This window comes from Gadus chalcogrammus, chromosome 14, assembly GCF_026213295.1.
Source record: "Gadus chalcogrammus isolate NIFS_2021 chromosome 14, NIFS_Gcha_1.0, whole genome shotgun sequence".
Lineage (NCBI taxonomy): Eukaryota > Metazoa > Chordata > Actinopteri > Gadiformes > Gadidae > Gadus > Gadus chalcogrammus.
In genome coordinates, this window is record NC_079425.1 from 18,505,330 (window position 1) to 18,524,587 (window position 19,258).

The 19,258-nt window shown below is 47.2% G+C and overlaps 1 protein-coding gene across 1 annotated transcript in view; it reads right to left on the reverse strand.

Annotated features, from left to right (window-relative positions):
- LOC130403722 (transmembrane protein 266-like) overlaps positions 1–19,258 on the reverse strand; it is a 34,196-nt gene that overhangs the window by 9,739 nt on the left and 5,199 nt on the right. Inside the window, exons 3-7 of the mRNA XM_056608143.1 lie at positions 16,636–16,827; positions 3,374–3,528; positions 1,967–2,040; positions 1,237–1,293; positions 683–821 (exon numbers count right to left, since the gene is read on the reverse strand). Of these exons, the coding sequence (XP_056464118.1) occupies positions 683–821; positions 1,237–1,293; positions 1,967–2,040; positions 3,374–3,528; positions 16,636–16,827 (617 nt within the window). The remainder of the gene's footprint in view (positions 1–682; positions 822–1,236; positions 1,294–1,966; positions 2,041–3,373; positions 3,529–16,635; positions 16,828–19,258) is intronic.

Genomic DNA, 19,258 nt, shown 5'->3' on the forward strand with positions numbered 1-19,258 from the left:
GTCAGACAGCTCTTTGGTGCGTTGGATTGTGGTGCGTGGAGATGTTTATGGGACCCACGTGTTGCCATTCAATAGGACAATAAACATTGGGTGAGTCCCGGCGGACTTGTGTTAAATCGTGAAACTCATGTTAATTCCCTGAAGCACTACTATTGGCCCTTCCATCAGGAAAGTTTTACCCCCCGCCCCCAAACAGAGAGGGGTGTCCTCTAACGATGAGATGCACTCAATGGTTGAAGGGTGATTTACGCAGCTTGCCCACTGCATCCGTCCGTCAACGGACGACGGAAGGCGTGTCTGACGGATGGGGGAGTGGTATTTGCCGACGGAGCCACGATCTGATTGGCTGACGGATCCGTTGCAGCCTGAAAAGTTAAACATTTTCTCAACTTTTGAACGCAAGAGATGGAGCCGACGGAACGGACAGACCCACAATGCAATTCAGGATCGCCCCATGCAAAGCCCATGAGATCCGTCAACGGACGGATGCAGTGGGCAAGGGGTGTAAGTGGTGGCGTGGTTCCAGCAGTGGTGTGTGTGTGTGTGTGTGTGTGTGTGTGTGTGTGTGTGTGTGTGTGTGTGTGTGTGTGTGTGTGTGTGTGTGCGTGTGCGTGTGCGTGTGCGTGTGTGTGTGTGTGTGTGTCTGTGTGTGAGTGAGTGAGTGTGAGTGTGTTGGGCTCACCATCGATGATCCGCTTGACCCTCCAGATGCGCAGCGTGATGATGAGGCTGATGGCGTCCCACGGGCTGCTGGGGCCGTTGGCCACCGTGGACGCCACCATGGGGGCCAGGGACAGGACGATGACCGCCCCGTCAAACACCTGCGGAGCGTGCACACACACACGCACACACACACCGACACACACACACATGCACACAAACATACACACACACACACATATATACATGCACACACACATGCACCGATAGACACACGCACACACATACACATATATAAACGCACACACACGCACACACAAACACACACACACAAAGACACTTTGATTTGCACATCCTCTAGTATTTGTACAGAAGCAGTAGTACTAGTTATAATAATATTAGCAGTAGTCGAAGAAGAAGGAGTAGTTAACGGAATAGTTGCTAGAGTTAAAGGAGAGTCGAAAGTCTAAATACTATCACTATTAGTGTATTTTATGGATAATATATGAAGGTACTTGTATGGAATTCATCTATGTACCATTCAGGTCATTCTGATAGAATTACTTAATCTTTTACCTCTACTTTGTTTTCAATGTAGTCCCAGATCCCAAGAACTACAATTCTGAAAACAGTCTGTAAAAAAGAACAAAGGAGCGCATTTCAGGAGCATGAACAGATGAACATGGTCCTTTGTACTACCATACAATAACTGTTGGGATTCAAATACTTCTCAAGCTAGGGTGTACCATTGCCTTAACACCATAGAGGTATTAAAAAAATGACCGGGACAAAGAGTCCATTTGTAAGGTGATCTCAGATCTTATCGTGGCGTGCAGACGTTGGCGGCCTTTGTCTGCCCGGACCCATTGTCCGACCCTCCACTCAGCACAGGGGGTGTCATGTAAACGCAACACTGCCAATCCATCACATTACTACATGTCTTACATCCCTGCTGCTGCCGGAAAAGAGAGAAGCCCCAACCCCACGCAGGAATACCGTCTTGTGATTGGTGTGAAACACTAGACCCCCTCTCACACACCGACGACCACTTTGATATGGGGGGCGCGAGGCGTTGGGATGGATCGTGTCACTGTAACCAGAGTGCTGGCCACCACCTCATGCACGTCTTTAATCGCTTAGACCATTGGCTCACTGGTGATTACCGATTGGTTCATTTGTTTACATGAAGACTATATGACCGTGGGCTATGTCTCCCCTCCCTTTAAGGGGTTGCGTTTCCACTCGGAATAATTTATGTTCACAGGAAAAATAGAGCTAAATGAAAAGTCATGGAGTCGCAACTTACCTCTGAGAAGAAGAGGGAGAGGATGATGAGGCTGATCCAATGGATGATGCTGGCAAACTGGAAAGCATTGGCAACTGGAGAGAGAAGGTGTGGTGTTATTCAGACACTTGGTGGTATAGCACGGAGAAATTCTGTGTCGTTCCGATGTTAATACCATGCTTTGAATGTGCTCAGTAATCCCCTTAGTATATGTGTCTGACAAATGATTGAAAGTGTTTTTTTCCTTTCGATCAGATGAATCCTTAACCCCAGTGAGACGACATTCTCCACGGCACGAGCCTTAAAGTATAATTCTACGTTCAACCTTCGCCTTTTCCATCCATCCAGCCATCCTCCGCCACCTCTCTCTGCTCATCGGCCCATTCTGGTAACTCTGTGCACCAGTGTGTCCTTCCTCCATCACTATCTCTCCTGAGAGTCGTCATTCATTCCCAACCCCGGCACAGACACCCCCCTCCCGTCTCCATGAGGGGGTTAATCTCCTTTCCCCCCGCCTCGCTACAACGAGCCATATTGTGGATCCCTCCATCTGTCTTGCAGGGACTGGCAGCCACTGAAGAGGTGGGTTGTAATACATCTGGACTGACGGGCGGTGTACCGTGGTCCCGGAGCGTGGCGCCGCCGTTATCGTTAGCCCTGGAATTTTGCCCCGTAATTGATGGGGACATTTACCTTCTACCACTGACAAGGGGCCTGGGCTTCATCCAACGCCTCCTCACACCATCACTCTCCTTCAGCCACTACCCGGCGTCTACCAGCAGACGATGCCCTCAGACAAGGCAAGGAGACACAGGGGGAGCGAGGTGGAGGGAGGGTTACGGTGACTCAGTGTCTCCCCCGTGACGAGATGTCTGAGGGAAGGTCTATTTGGTTTCCGCGGTGCATGCGGGCACCGTGGCCACAGCTGCCGTGTTGCTTGCTACGGCTAAAGCGCTGGCGTTTACATGCGCTTAACACATGCGATCCGGTTTCGCGCAAATGTTTAGTTTACTGCACAAATCACCGGGGATAATAATAATAGTGAGATGTTGTTTATACACTAATGACACCCCAGTTGTACCCACTATATTAAAAACTGTAATGTTGCAGAAAACACAAAATTCTGTCTTCCATTTGCCTTACAGCAATCAAGAGGGATTTAACAGTGACTTAGTTATAATTATACGCATATAAACATCTATGCATGTAATAAATAAACACAGGTTAAAGGTAGCTGAATGAAGTACAGGTTGGTTGGTAGCTAGGTCTAATACCTCAACTCCTCGACTTAAGTTGTACTTTCTATGAAATCACTTTGCATTCGTCCCGACAAGGCAGTTTGCTCGGGGCACCACAGCGCAGTAAGCTAACGCACTGAGCAGCATCGTGACCAACAAACCGACTCCCCGTGACCTGTGTGATACTCACACTGCAGGAGCTTGGTGTCTATGAGGAGCTCCAGGACGAGGAAGAGCACCACCAGGAGGACACTGGCCACCAGGATGCAGTTGAAGCCCGCGCTGAGCAGACACACCTGCCACAGAGCCACGCGCCGGCCGCAGCACGGCCTCAGCCAGTTAGAGCTGGGGGGGGGGAGAGACGGGTTAGACGGGGAGGTCTGGTGTCGGATAACCCGGCACTGGTCCGATTCAAGCTCTCCATCAGCCTCCGAGAGGAGGAATCCGTGGCCGATATCGTTCCACTAGATGAAGAGTAGGAAAACCGTCAGAAAACGGTATTGATCAACTGATTAAACTTTATACAATACAATGCATACAATTTAGGGTTTGACACAAATCAATAAACAAACCGAAAACGTGGCTGATACCAGCCTGTTATTGTGATTATTTTGGCCTTACGAAGGCCAAAGGTGGTGGGGGTGTTCGAGGTCGTGGTGGTGGTGGTGGTGGTGGTGGTGATGGTGGTGATGGTGGTGATGGTGGTGATGGTGGTGGGGGTGGTGGTGGGAGTGGGGGTGGGGGTGTTCCAGGTGGGGGTGTTCCAGGTGGTGGTGGTGGGGGTGGGGGTGTTCGAGGTGGTGGTGGGGGTTGGGGTGGTGGGGGTTTGGGGTGTTTGAGGTGGTGGTGGGGGTTTGGGGTGTTTGAGGTGGTGGTGGGGGTTGGGGTGGTGGTGGGGGTTTGGGGTGTTTGAGGTGGTGGTGGGAGTGGGGGTGGGGGTGTTCGAGGTGGTGGTGGTGGTGGAGGTGGTGGTGGTGGGGGTGTTCGAGGTGGTGGTGGTGGTGGTGGTGTTCGAGGTGGTGGTGGTGGTGGTGGTGGGGTTGTTCAGAGACTGCATTGAGAGTGGACGGGACAGTGACATCTCTGTGTGCTGACGGCTGCTTCTACCAGCCCAGCTGTGACCAGCATAGTAATTGTAGTTCCTTTATATAAGGGGAAGAAGGGGGTCTGTGTGGAGGCAGCCCTCTAAGAGGAGGGCGCTCCGAGCTCAGCTGCATGTACATACATCCCCGAGCAGAGTCCCTCGCTCAAATGTACTTGGGGCTTTAACTCTTGACTGTATTAACTACCTTTGTATGGAATACAGTCATTCATTGTGTTAGGATGATTGATATTGATATTGACTTGATATTGACAATGCGTTTCAGGGTACCCGGCTGTTGCAGAATCCTTTGTACCGCAGAAGGCAAATCTTCAATAAGATCAGATGCACTTTATTAATCCTTGATGGAACGTTTGGGTTGTGATGAGGTTTAGGAAATGTATGGCTATTTTCTGAGCATTATATGCTGTTTATTTGATTCAATTAATCGCCTATTCATAGCTTAGCCTATTCAAACCAAGCGAGTCTGTCCTATGACGGTTGCCGTGGCGGCCAGTGGGAGCTGTGGAAACTGACCTGCCTCTCAGCATCTCTCCAGCTGGAGTGGAAAGTTGGCTCCGTCCTCGCCTCCCTCCCTCACCCCATGCCTTGGCATTGAGAGTCTCTCTCTCTCTCTCTCTCTCTCTCTCTCTCTCTCTCTCTCTCTCTCTCTCTGTCTCTCTATCTGTCTCTCTCTCCCTCTCTTCCTCTCCCTCTCTCTCTGTCTTCATCTCCTGGCATGTGTCTGGTAGGAACTGACGGACTGGTGTGATTTAGATGGATCGGCCTAAAATTTAAAATAAACACGTATACAAGTTATATCTTCCTTATTAAGGGCGCAAACTAGGGGTCTTTTAAATACAAACAAATTTTCCAAATGTCTTTTGGCTGTGGAGTTGAATTTTCAAATGGCCCAATAACAATAAAAAGATCCAGTGTAATACTTTTGTGTAGTACTTTTTGAATCACAGGCTCAAAGGGCTCCCCCCTGCCAAATGCTAACCCTAACCCCTGGGCCTCCACAAGCCAGGGTAAAACCCAAGTGGGCTGGAGCAGAGAGAGGAGAAGGGTAAAAATAGGATGGGTCACTCCGTCCAGCGAAGGTGAGAGTGAGTGAGTAAGAGCTCTTTGTCTTCTCCATACGTGATCACACCTAAATCCGAGCAGCAGCGTGATGTTTGGCACCACCGAGGGCTCATGCCTTCAGCAGATGTCGACTTGATCGCTTCACCATCCCATCGGTTTGCACTTGGCTGTCTTCTGAGCCACAGGGGCTGTGGCGCGTGGCTAATCTAATAAAGGCATAATCACGCTGTTAGCAATCATCTTTCTTGGCGTCAGGAGGTGATGCCGCATGTCGGCACACGCTCCAGATGGTGAGGAATCTGATCTTGGCTAGCTTCGCTGGATGCTAGCTGGCGAGCCTGCTAGCTGGCGATCATGCTAAGTAGCATCCTCGCCCGTGTGCGAGGCCGCCATGGGCGCCTTGTCCCCTTGCAGACACCTTGCTGGGTCTTTAAAATGATTATATGCAATCTGTCGAGGCCATTTCAACCGAAGCTTACAAGAATCGTTGAAATGCTACTGTATGTTCCGCCCTGTTTGGTACGCTCAAACAGTGACCTTTTGATTCTAGCATCTGTTTTTGGATTCATTGAGTTAGATGTAAAGTACATTCTGAATTAACAATATAATAATTATCTTACAATAAATAATGTTTGTTCTACTATTAATGAAAGAATAATCAATAGTACGGTATATTAATATGATATAGTTAATGTTGTATCCCCATAACTTTATTGTATTTATTGAAGTAAATCTAATAGAAGTATGTTGCTGAACACCTTTGCACATATGCCACATCCTCCTTGATATTAATAGTTCAGTCATGCAGTTAGTGCAGATTGCAAATGCATCAACAGTCAAACCTGCTCCGTGTTCCTTCCTAATCCCTCTAGTATCTGGGTCTTACTCAGAATTTTAACAGTGCTATAATCTGCCCCAGCGATAAACGCACACATTATTTACTGGTAGACCCACACATGCTTGCCCATCGATGAACAAATCTGTAACAAACAGGAAGGTACAAAAATGGCAACACACCCAAGCTAGACTAGGAGCGGATCGGGAGAATTACCAGATAGCACCCGGTCAGCTCTGGTGCCTCCTACGACAGACCCCCCATTTACCTTCTCTTACTTCATGAGAGCTGTGTACGTCAGTTTTAAGTCCCAGGAGCAAGGAGAACCAGAAAAGAAGAAGAAAAACAACAACGATGAAAGGAATAATCAAAGAATAAAAGATACCGTTTTTGGACAAAGAATTAGACAAATATTATCTTTAATCTAACATATAACGGAAATGCCCATCCCTCCCTCTCTCCTTCTTGCCCCTATCCACACGTTCAAAGCATTCACTTCCAAGTATTCTTCTTCAAGGAATACGCCTGGGGACGATGTTATAACAAGAAGAAGAAGAAGATGAACGCGATTAGATATTGCATTCAGTTATTACACAGCTTCATCGAATACTCAATTCCAATTGGTCAATTAGAGGTTGAGGTAGCTGTCAGGGGGTCCTGCCACTGTTGTTGATGAAGTGGTACGGGAGAGGGGGTCCCATCTCCTCCTCCTTCCCATCGCCCTCCTCACCTCCTCTACCTCTTCCTCCTTCACCTCCTCCATAGCCTTCATCATACCACCTCCTCTCTCTCTCCTCCCAACTCCTCCCTTTGGCTCTGTGTTAAGCAGGTTGATTTAGCTGTCAGTGCCTCCTGTCACTGCTGTTGATGGAGTGTGGGGGAAAAGGGGGGGGGGGGGGGGGCAGATTAAATCAAGAGGAGCGGGGGCATCAATCGATAGCCGTCATGCCGAGAGCGGAAAGAGGAGGGAGCCCCCGAGCGTCAAGGCGGTGATCAGAGCATGTCGCTGGCTGACCGAGCCGATCAAACCCCCTGATGAAGCAGAACAGTGCTGAAAAGCTTGAGGATAACCGGTTATGCCTTGGGTGGAATCATTTAAGACTGGCTCGCAAGAATGAAGTGTCCTCACTAGAAAAAACTGCACAGTTGCATCGTGTAGTTTCCATTGTGTTGCTTTTGATGTTCTTTGCTCCTACAGATCTGCCATTATTTCGTTGAAGTTATCTAAGAGATACTCTGTCTTTGTATTCACTGTCAAACATCTACCTGCTCACTAATGACCAGTCTCTGTATTTGCTGTTTAACGCCCACCTGCTCTTTAATGACCTGTCTCTGTATTCACTGTCTAACCCCTACCTGCTCTACATTGACCTGTCTGTATATTCAAATGTCTAACCCCTAACAACTCTATATAGACCTTTCTCTGTATTCACTGTCTAACCCCAACTGCTCCTTAATGTCCCGTCTCTGTATTTACTGTTTAAACCCAAACTGCTCCTTAATGACCTCTCTCTGTATTCACTATTTAACCCCTACCTCTTCCTTAAATACCAGTCTCTTTATTCACTGTCTAACCCCTACCTGCTCCTTCCTGACTGATCTCTGCAATCACTGTTTAACCTATACGTCTTCTATAATGACACTGTCTAACCCCTACCCCCTTCTGTCTAACCTAATCCCCAGTCGGGTGATCTGACCAACTGCCCAACCACTGTAAATGATCTTCATCCACAGTAAAGTATTTTATTAGGGTCTATGATCCGACTGGCCGGAGTAACAGCTGCTTTCTATGCGGCGGTCAACGTGCCAAGAACAATCAATAACGCTTGATGAGACATGAATAAAAGAGATTAACGTTATTCAAGAATGATGATGAAGGCTGGCAGGGCAAGGCACCTCCTTGTGTCCTTAAGAAAATCTCCTTTACTTAATGAAGTCATTATTTAACATTAAGACCACAATATTCCTGTTATGTTTATAGTCAATATAAAAACAGGTGTTTTTAAAAATAAAAATATATAAAATTTAAAATATGAATACCGATACTCATTACCATTATTGCATATGTACATTGAATGACTGGACAAATGAACAGCCTGTTCAATACACAATTTTTTTGTGATCAAGTTTTTTTTTTTTTCATTGATGAGGAGGATTCATAAAAGTACAATTATAGTGGTCAGAGACACTTAATCACCCCGTCCGCCCACCTCAATCCATCATTGATCTGTTTAGTGGTAATAGGGATGACTTATTGGGGTTCATCTTTAACTGGATAGACTACCAAATTGGTTGAATATGTTCAGGACGTGCGGGAGGGATTGTGGAACTCTATCTAAGTATAATAATATATCGTCACAATAAAGGGAGAGCTGAGATCTTTTGAGCCAATGTCTCGAGAGAGATGGCGAACAATAAAGGGCTGGCCTGTTCATTATCAATCAGCAATCTCTCTAGGGAGTTTGCTGATTTCCTACTGCTATAGCCAGTTTTCTGAATAAGTGAAGTCGATTTGAGGGGATTTTTGGTTCTCTATCTGGCTCTGCAGGTCTGCTGGTGTTCTGTGAGTGACTATTTCTGACATCTTCGCACTTTTGAAATAGTCACTTTATCGCCGTGATGACGATGTAACTAATTAGAAGGAATTCATTCACACCAAAAGACAGATCAACAGCCAGAGAGAACAGGCGGACAAACTGTGTTTAGGAGGCCCTCAAAGAACTGTGATAGTAGAAGAGAGTGGAGGGACATCATCTTACCCAAAGATACAGGCTATATACAACTCATCACCCAGACATGCAATCTCTCCTACGACAAATCGACCAATCACACCAAGGAATACCGGTGTGTCTACTCATATCCTTCCCCAGAAACAAATGGGGAGCCTAAAGGTTCGACAACAGACGCAACCATCTGTGTACACACGCATACACACACACACACACACACACACACACACACACACACACACACACACACACACACACACACACACACACACACACACACACACACACACACACACACACACACACACACACACACACACACAAGATGTGTCATGCTAAAGCAAGCGTGGAAGAACCTCCCTAGCAAGCACAAAATATATGCTGAGTTCCCCTGATGTTGTCAGGTTGCAGGTAATTAATTTTACATCTGAAAGGTTCCCCATTACCCATGTTCCCGCACCATTGATTGCAACACATCAGCACAGTGCAGAGCCAAGAGTCCACCTGCGGCAGTATACGCGGAATCAAGTTATCTGAAAGATCTCACCAATCTACTGGAGTTTCTTCTACACATTTTGTGGACTAATGAAAGAATCCTCAATGGAAATAATATAAGATTTACTATTTTTCCTTAATCTTTTTATTATAGTTTGATATTATGTCCTTTTCTTACTTTCTGTTGTTTATTATTATTCGTAAGTCTTCCTTTTTTGTGTATCTATCCAAATAATGGATGGATCTATATAACCAACTCAAATATTGTGTTTTCCTCTTTGGGAAAAAATAAACAATTAAAATAATTCCTTTTATTTACTTGAAAAAAGTATATAACAATAGTACTATTGCTTCCAGTCAAGTTGTCACATGACCAGAGCAGAAACATCAAGTTATCATATGACCACAGCTGAACACAAGTAGAGGCTATGACGCTGCTCCATTTAGTAAACTAACCATAACTCGGCCTAGGAGTAGATTATAGTGCACATGGCACAAGGGTATAAGCTTGTGCATTGTGAATCATACAATAAACCTTATCTACCTTTATTTACCCAAGGTGATATCTCCCAGTAAGCAATCATCCAAAAAGAGTGAGAGCAATTAAGGTCATCGGTCATCAACAACTAACCCAACAACTAACATGAGCTTTTTTTTTGCATAACAGTGGGGCCTCTGTCCATGCCTGAGTCTAAGGGTTGCAGAGGCCTGCTGATTTTCAAAATGGCCACTTATTCCCAGGTTGATTATAAGAAGACAACATCCTGTTCCTGTTCTCTAATTAAGCTCTCCCGGTCATCAACCCCACAGAGAACAACTTATTCCACAAAACGGACGTTGAAAGTCTGGCCCCGTTTATAACCCTCTTCCTGTGAGAGTTGAGGAGGGAGAAGGTGCAAAGGAAAGAGGAACAGGTTATCAACCGACCAAGTGCACTAGGCAGGGCTGCTGCTTAATTACGAAGATCAATTAAAAACTATGAATGAAAAACTCTGAAGCACCAATCCTACATTCCACGAGCTTAATGGATGTACGGACACTATAGTGACGTCAGTTACACCTTGAGCAATTTGCTGAAAATAAGTCTGGTTATAATAACATAACATAACAAATCTCGAGCCAAGTCGAGGTCAACGTAAGCAGTCAGCATTGCAATTGTACAAATACAGACTTTCAGGTTATTACAATTATTCTCCATGCCGCTTTTTATATTTGGGTTAATGCATTCAGTTTTATTTCTTTCATCCCCATGTCACAATGTTGCCTTGCAGTCAATTTGTTTCCCCGCCCATTTTTCCTGAAGGCCCCTTTCGGAGGGGTTGATCATTGAGGCAGGGTAGATGGGATGGAAATGGGCGTGTGGTCATGGTTACCTAAGAAGCCTATAGCCGGGGTGAAAGTGTTAAGAACTATGCTTGTCATGCTTGGAACTTCAAACCACAGATCCAGAGGGTTGAGAGGGTTTGGATTTTGGCTCACCTGCCCGTATCAAACACTAAGGCCCAATCCCATTTCTACCCCTTCCCCCTTCCCCTTCCCCCTCCCCCTTGTTTTGAAGGGGTAAGGGGAAGGGGGAAGGGGAAGGTGTAAGGGGTAGAAATGTGATTGGCCCAATCCCATTTCTACCCCTTACCTCTTCCCCTTACCCCTTCAAAACAAGGGGGAGGGGTAAGGGGAAGGGGTAAGGGGTAGAAATGGGATTGGGCCTAAGTGTCTCCGCTCCTTTTACTCGCACTAAAGAAAAAGAGGACGTTGGGCCATTTACTTTAATTTTTCCAGACCTCAACACTACTCGCTTGACCTACATATGGTCAGAGGGAGAGGGTGGGTGGAGGGCGGGGGGGCTAGTCTAGCTCATGGAGCTAGAACCCCCCCCCCCCCCCATGGACACACACACACACACATATACACACACACACACACATATACGTGTATATACACACACACACACTCACACACACACACACACACACACCCTACTGTAGTTCAGCAGCGTCTGTGGGTTAGAGAACAGCCTAGTCATCACTCAGAGAGGGGCGGGGGGGGTGAAAATAGTTCCTATCTGCTTAGGTGTGTCCTTGTAGCGGAGGGGACAGGAGACAAGCTAGTGACTCACGCTTTCCACCGGAATGCTAATGGTGCTTACAGCGAGTGTTCAGGTTGCCTTGTGATCTAGGAGGTATTCTGTAGCCTCAGAGGAGCCGTTTGGTTTTATTTAGTCTAGTGTGAACCCACTGCTGGCTGTTCAGCAAGTATTGTGACGCGGTGGTCATTATAAATATGAATTTAGCTATTTTATTTATATATAGGTAAGGCTCCAGGCATCTTGCTCAGCGATGCCTACACGTAGCCTAAGAGATTGGTCAAACCCAGTAACACATCAAATAGTTTCACATTGGATAGCAGGCCCTTAAATACGATTTATAAGGGCCATTATGAACTATACATAATGGCCTACCATCACTCATTCCGTCAAAATCCTCAATAAGCCCAAGTCCCATGTTTTTTATACCAGATTTATATTAAACATTTAGAAATTTGATATATTTTCAAATGAACACATTATTGCATATTTGAAGGCTCTCTTACAAAAAGGATCGAATGCCTTTGCAGAGTTGGACACGTTTATGCCAGAACACCAAAGAACCCACATCACATCTCCTGCATTACGACAAAAAGAACCAACATCGGCCTCTCCTCCACACAGTTAACCCCCCCTCCCCTTCCTCCTCCTCCTCCTCCTCCTCCCCTTCCTCCTCCTCCTCCTCCTCCTCCTCCTCCTCCTCCTCCTCCTCCTCCTCCCCCACACACACAGACACACACAGACACACACCTTCCTCCTCCTCTTCCACACAGTTAATCTCCTGAACAGGAGCGGCTGAACAGGGGAGCTGGTGGTTGCTAAGAGGATGTTCTAAGAGGAGATGCTGAGAGGAGGTGCTGAACAGGAGCGGCAGGTGAGTGCTAGGAGGAGGTGCTGAGAGGAGGTGCTGAGAGGAGGTGCTGAACAGGAGCGGCAGGTGAGGCCTAAGAGGAGGTGCTGAACAGGAGCGGTCTCCTCCCAGCGTTTGTCCCCGGACAGGAAGATGGATGGACCTTCTCTATTAATAACTACATCCCACTTACCACCGGGCACCCGCAAACTGCTAACACTGCACCTGGCCATCCACGGCGGACTGGAGGAAATAAAGAAATAAACAAACCACCACCTCCTGCTACACCTTCAATGTCGCCCACGACAACGCTTTCAACTCTACACGAGACAACAACCATGGGCTCTGGTGCTTGGACTCATCAACCCTATCTCAGCTGGTATTGGGTGGAGGGGTGGGGCAGGTGGAGTTACCTGTGGGGGGTTGTCCCATGATGGAGCAGCCGGTAACGGGTTTTGGGCCAATGTGTCGGGGCTGAGGTGTGAAGACACTAAGGATCTTAAGAAACAGGGAGGGGTTTTACAACTAGTGACGTGATGGAGGAAGGTCAGAGAAAGGTCACGGCTTAACCCAATAATAGCAGACAGGATGGGGGGATAGTGGACACCTCACCCATAGCTGATGTGAGCTGGTGGCACATTATAAAACACAGAGACACTGAGTGTAATCTTGTTAGTGTAAAGATAGTCAAATGAAAAGGAAACAAGGTGAAAGGAAGGAGTGAAAGAAGGAAATGAGTGCAACCGTCTGGAAGGGTGAAAGCTTAAGGGTAGAGGAACCATAACTCCTGAGGGTTAGAGTCCAAGGATCAACTTAAATATGAAGTGAAGCAACGTTATGAAAGTTTATGAGCAGCAAGGGGACACAAAATTCCTTCACTCTGTTTCTCTCTACGCCTATCCGTCTGCCTTTATTTCTCTCCGTCCCTGTCGGTCTCTCTCTCATACACATACTATTTCTGTATCTCTCATTCAGTGCCTTGCTCTTGCTCTCGCTGTCTCTTTCTGCCTGTCTCTCTGTCTCTCTATTCCTGTCCGTCTGTCGCTCTCAATGTCACCCGCTTAGTGTCAATAGCCAGCGTGATTATTTGTCTACATCAGTTCTGGGAAAAGTTCTGTAGAATGACTGCTTTGCCTTTCTCAGAATCCTTAAGTGAGGTGTTTGTGCGTGAACATGTGCGGTTGTGTGTGTGTGAGTGTATGTGTGTGTCTGTGTGTATGTGTGTGTGTGTGTGTGTGTGTGTGTGTGTGTGTGTGTGTGTGTGTGTGTGTGTGTGTGTGTGTGTGTGTGTGTGTGTGTGTGTGTGTGTGTGTGTGTGTGTATATGTGTGTGTGTGTGTGTGTGTGTGTGAGTGAGTGAGTGTGTGCATGTGTGCGTGCGTGTGCATGTGTGTGTATGTGTGTGTGCGTGTGTGTGTGTGTGTATGTATATGTGTGTATGTGTGTGTGTGTGTGTGTGTGTGTGTGTGTGTGTGTGTGTGTGTGTGTGTGTGTGTGTGTGTGTGTGTGTGTGTGTGTGTGAGTGAGTGCGTGCGTGTGTGCGTTCGTGCGTGCATGTGTGTGTGTGTGTATAGTGGGAGTGATGGAGAGCAGTCGGCCCCACCTTCACCACGGTACAGTGTGTAATATGCAAACATGGCTGCCGGCCGGGTGCTTCATCATAGGCTGGCAGCCTGACATAGTCGCCTTTTGTTGTTGATTAATACGCACAGCTCGAGCCCCCCCCCCCTCCCCCAAACCAGAGTATTACAACACAAACCTGCAGACATAAACACACTAATCTGACAGCCTTCAGCTAAACATAGAGACCCGAGTTCTGTTTTCAGCGGGGGGAAATTGACTCACAACCGAAGTTGTTCTACCCAGAATGTAAAGTCCTGTTTTAGACTACATGTGTGTGACGAGTTGTAATGTCTTAAAATACAGCCCGGCCTAATAAACACTTCCAGCCTTTCATGACAGTTGTGTTTATTTTCACACTTTTCTGAATACGAGGTGTTGAGGCGAGTTGCGGCAAACTTGGCAAACTCATTAGCGAAACAAAGAATAAGCAGAGACGTAAAGCCAAAAAAGCATTTGGCGTTCGGGGAGGAGATACGGGATAATTTGGTGGAATAAAGTTACTTAGTTTAATAATAATAAATAGAGGGTTGCTGACGATTTCCCTCCCAGATGCATAATAGCGGTGGTGGCTGTTGTTTAGCGTCCCCCCACCGCCTCACTCCATCTTGGGGGATCAGCCAATCAAAGGTGGCTTTGGCGATGCCTCCTCGCCTGCATTGTTAGCAGCCCCCCCAGGGAGTCCGGGGTGGGCTGGTGTCGGATGGCGTTAGCGTGTTTGATATGATGCGCAGCGCTCCATACGTGTGGAGAATGTCAACTAGGAAGGACCCGCCCGGTCGGGGGTTTTGGCCAAATGAGGCGTTCTTGAAAGGTAGTGATGAAGAGGACCAAGAGCAAGAAAGAGGAAGAGGATGTTGTGGTAATGGTGGCAGGGGGTTGGTGGTGGTGGTCCTGCTGTTGAAGGAGATTAGTGTGCTGGTGATGATGAAGATAGAATTTAAATTAAAGTGATTGTGATGCTGATAATAATGTCATAATGTTATAATACCTATGACAGAGATGATGACGATCATGCCGATGATGATGATGACATATGAAGCTGATGATGATGATGATGATGATGATGATGATGATGATGATGATGATGACGAAGAGGAGGGTATCAATGATGATGACGAGGATGACGAAGGTGATGGTGGAGGTGTGTCATGAGAGATGACACCGGTTGCCTATCCAGCAGCCGAAGATCGATACAGTGATGAGGAGCCAGAAACACAGACGTAATCACACACAGCCCAGCGGTTGTGCTGAAATCCACAGAAAATAAGAGCCAGTTTTGGTCCCGGGGGGCCCCCTGACTGACACCTCCCCTTTGACTCATCCCTGCTTTTTAATGATGCAGCAGTATCACCTGGTACCCCCTCGCTTCTTTACATCATCCCAGCTGCTCTAACAGGTCACTGTCTTTTTTTTTTGTGCTTTGCAACACAGTTCCACCGTAGCCATCGCCCTTTGCTTCGTTGAACGGACGTTACTGAGAGACGGGGAATCACATAAAATACCATTGGGGAGCTCTCCTTATTTCCCATCTCCTGCCTTCATGGGAATTCTCCCGACTTGAGAGGCAAACAAACAAACGCCTTGGTCTAACCTCGACTCCCTCACCTGCCCATCGAGGAGGGGCTAAGGATGAGGTTCATCGCCACTCTGAGGCCAGATGCAGAGTCCAGTCCTAGTGATGAATGTGTGAGATTAGCTCTCCGGTTACACTGCAGTGAAGGTGAGGGCGTAACAAGATCCACGCAATCTTAAGCTCATGAACTGTAGGTCGAGGGGAGATTTCATTTCATTAAGAGCTTAAGGAAAAGGTGGAGGACTTTAGCGATGACTACCACAGTCTCTTTGCTTTAAGAGCACACATGGAGACTGATGTGTTGATCAGCAGGGAGACAGGTCCCGGGGGGTTGAGCAAACCCAATCTCAGATGGCTGAACACTCGGCCACGTAACCTTCAGCAAAGGGACGGTTAGGGTCTATGTTTTTAGTAACATTTTAGCCCTGGGATCAGTATAGGTCATTTAGTGCCTTGCCCCAGAGAACCAAATCCAATTTGAACCTATTTGGGGGTTACGTTTGTGCGTTCTCAGCTGGAAACGGACAGGAAACCTAAGTTGGCCGAACCCCTGGCTTGCAGTAACATCACAGGCGGAATACTGTATGCACAAGCATTTAACTCTCTGAGCAACACACCTCTCTTTGAAGCCAGAGGAAGACAAAGAACGCCAAAGAAACAAGACAAAACCAAGACAAAGGCCACATATTTGACTGGTAATAGATGCAGCAGATAGTCATTACCCCGTGCTCTTTACACTATGCATGTATGTGCATGTGTGTGTGTGTGTGTGTGTGTGTGTGTGTGTGTGTGTGTGTGTGTGTGTGTGTGTGTGTGTGTGTGTGTGTGTGTGTGTGTGTGTGTGTGTGTGTGTGTGTGTGTGTGTGTGTGTGTATGTGTGTGTGTATGTGTGTGTATGTCTGCATGTGTTTGTGTGTGTGTGCTTACAGGGATGGGTTTGTATTCATGCTTGTGTGTGTGCGGTGGTTGGTGTTGTGTTTATTGTACTTATTGTAATCCAAGGTGTTTCTGTGTGTCTGCAGAGCGTCTGGTCTGTTGGTCAGTACCACTGTACCGGACGGGTCCCCCCATCGTGGGGACTCTCCAGGCTGGACTCACCCCTCTCTGCTCTCGTCCTCGTCTGTGTTGGAGAGGAGCTGGGAGCCGGCCAGAGAGAGGTCCAGGGCGGTCAGGGGCAGGTCCCTGTAGCCGTAGCTCACCAGCTGGACCGGGGGCCCCATGCACGGGCCCTCATCCTCCGCTGGCTGGGAGATGATCTCCAGCTCAGACAGTCTGTTGTGGTCTATGTCTCTGGACCCATGCAAACGCACACACACACACACACACACACACACACACACACACACACACACACACACACACACACACACACACACACACACACACACACACACACACACACACACACACACAAAGAAATTCATATTAGACATGATAGAAACTACACATCAGAATATCTATATACTTTTTGTCTTTTAAATCAAATTTAAAGATTTGCGTGCTTTACAGTCCGATTTTGGTTTAAATCAAAATAAACCATTCAAATATCATAATGAAATTATTGATTTAGCCTGCTTCTCATATGATCAAAGTAAAAGACAGACATTACAATACATTGCATATATTTAGGTGACGCTTTTTTTCCAAGCGACCTAGAATAAGTGCAATCAACCATGAAAATACAACCCAGAAAAAGTATCCCGCGAGGACATAAAATGTATCAAACAAGCAAACGTGCTGCATTTTAGAAACCATCGATTGAAAGACAAGTGTAACGCGGAATTCCCCACTAAGTGGCCCAAACCAGCTAGCATTTAGAACCAATTAGAAACCAAGATGGAACCAATATGGCCGCTAGGTGAACACGAGGACAAGAGACTCCGGGTCCCAGAGGTGGGAAAGACAGGGGGCTGAAGCCTGCCGGAGACCCTGAGAGGTGCTACGTGTGAACCCTCCACCACAGCGGTTGCAGACAGACTGCGTGCAGTGCGGCCCCTGAGGAGGGTATTTTTAGAGCTGGAGCAGATGCTTGTTGTGTCATCTTACGCTGTGACGTACCGCGGGCACCCTCCTGCCTTTGACGGTTGGAGTGGATGGCCTATTCTCGCTCTACCTTTCTCTCTCTCTCTCTCTCTCTCTCTCTCTCTCTCTCGCTCTAATTACGGGGAAAACTCATTTAAAAAGGGGGGGGGGGGGGGGGGGGTTATCAGTGGTTAGAGGACGGATGGATGAACGAATGGATGAATGAATGGAAAGTTGGATGGTTTTATGAATGGCTGTGTGGATGAATGAATAGATGGCCGGAAGGTTCGAATCAAGAAAGGGTGGATGATTGGATGAATAGATTGACATAAGGAGAAATTTAAGAATGGATGGATGGATAGAGAATGTGATGTCTCGGGAGGTAAGACAGGAGGTGAAAGGTTCTTATTGAATAAGGCAGGATGAGGAAGAGGATGTTGACACAAGAGGGGAACTGGAGGAACGCTGGAGAGACAACCACTCCACATAAGTAGGGGTTTGTTCTACTACAGATCCAGTCTCATTCCGTGTCCATTTAGCCATCCAGAAGGCTGTCTCTGTTCTCTACTCAGGTCAGGGTAGGGGTTTTACGCAATGAAATGTCACTGCTTTGCACACCACACCACACACACCTTAGGTAATGTATTTGTTGGAAAAGCTTTATTTGCCCCACTTTCAATCTGAAATCTCTTACCAGCAAACAAGGCATTTACCCAGACTTTAGATTAAAATTGTAATTCCTCCGACACTTCTGTTCAACAAATGATGTGAGGTTGGTAGCACTCACAGAAACAGAACAGCATCTTGAGAGCAGCAGAACTAACGCCCTCCTGGCAGGGTTCCATGTCATGTAACCCACTAAACATCTTTACCGGGTGTGAGCGTATCTTCTCGGCCCGCAGAAGGTATTTTAAGCCTACCTTCCACACTCTGGGGAGTGCTAGTCATTTGTTTGGGGGGGGGGGGGGGGGGGGGAAGAGAGAGAAAATGCTTTCCTTCATCTTCCGATACCGGATTTGCAGGTTTGCTCTATACTCTCAACACATGTATCATGTACTCCAGACATAAAACTGTATTCAACACAGAATACTGCAAATACGCTTGACGTGTATGTAGGGGGGGGGGGGGGGGGGGGGAGATGCAACACATACCTTACATGTACCTAATAGACATGCTAAGTAAATAGAGAAAAATATTATAGATTATAGATTAAATTGTGTCACCTGGTAGACCCCTGATAAACCTCCTACTCCTGCTGATGTAGATTGATGTACCCCCCCCCCCCCCCCCACAGACTGGGTACCCCGTTCAGCCGGCAATTTGAATTCACCCTGCAGAAGGGTCTGGAGAAGAGCAATACATTTCTTTCTGCTTCCGAAACGTATTTGCGGGAGCCAATCACCAAGCTTGAGCTATTGGCTGGTTTAACACAGGGACGACAGGGAAGGGACGGCTAGCAGCCAATTGCGTGCAGAGTCAGTTGAACTAGGCCCGTTGAGCAGCCTCTCCAGACACATTAACACACCACACATTGATGTACCCTCCCTTCAATGCCCGCCCCTCCATCTCTCATCTGCATCCCAACACCTGGAAACCGTCCAAGGCGATCAGCACTGGAAACTGAACAACTCGCGACAGACACGTGCTATCCAGTGTCCCTCCACCATCAACCTCTTTCCACCCGTCCAAGCGTAAACCG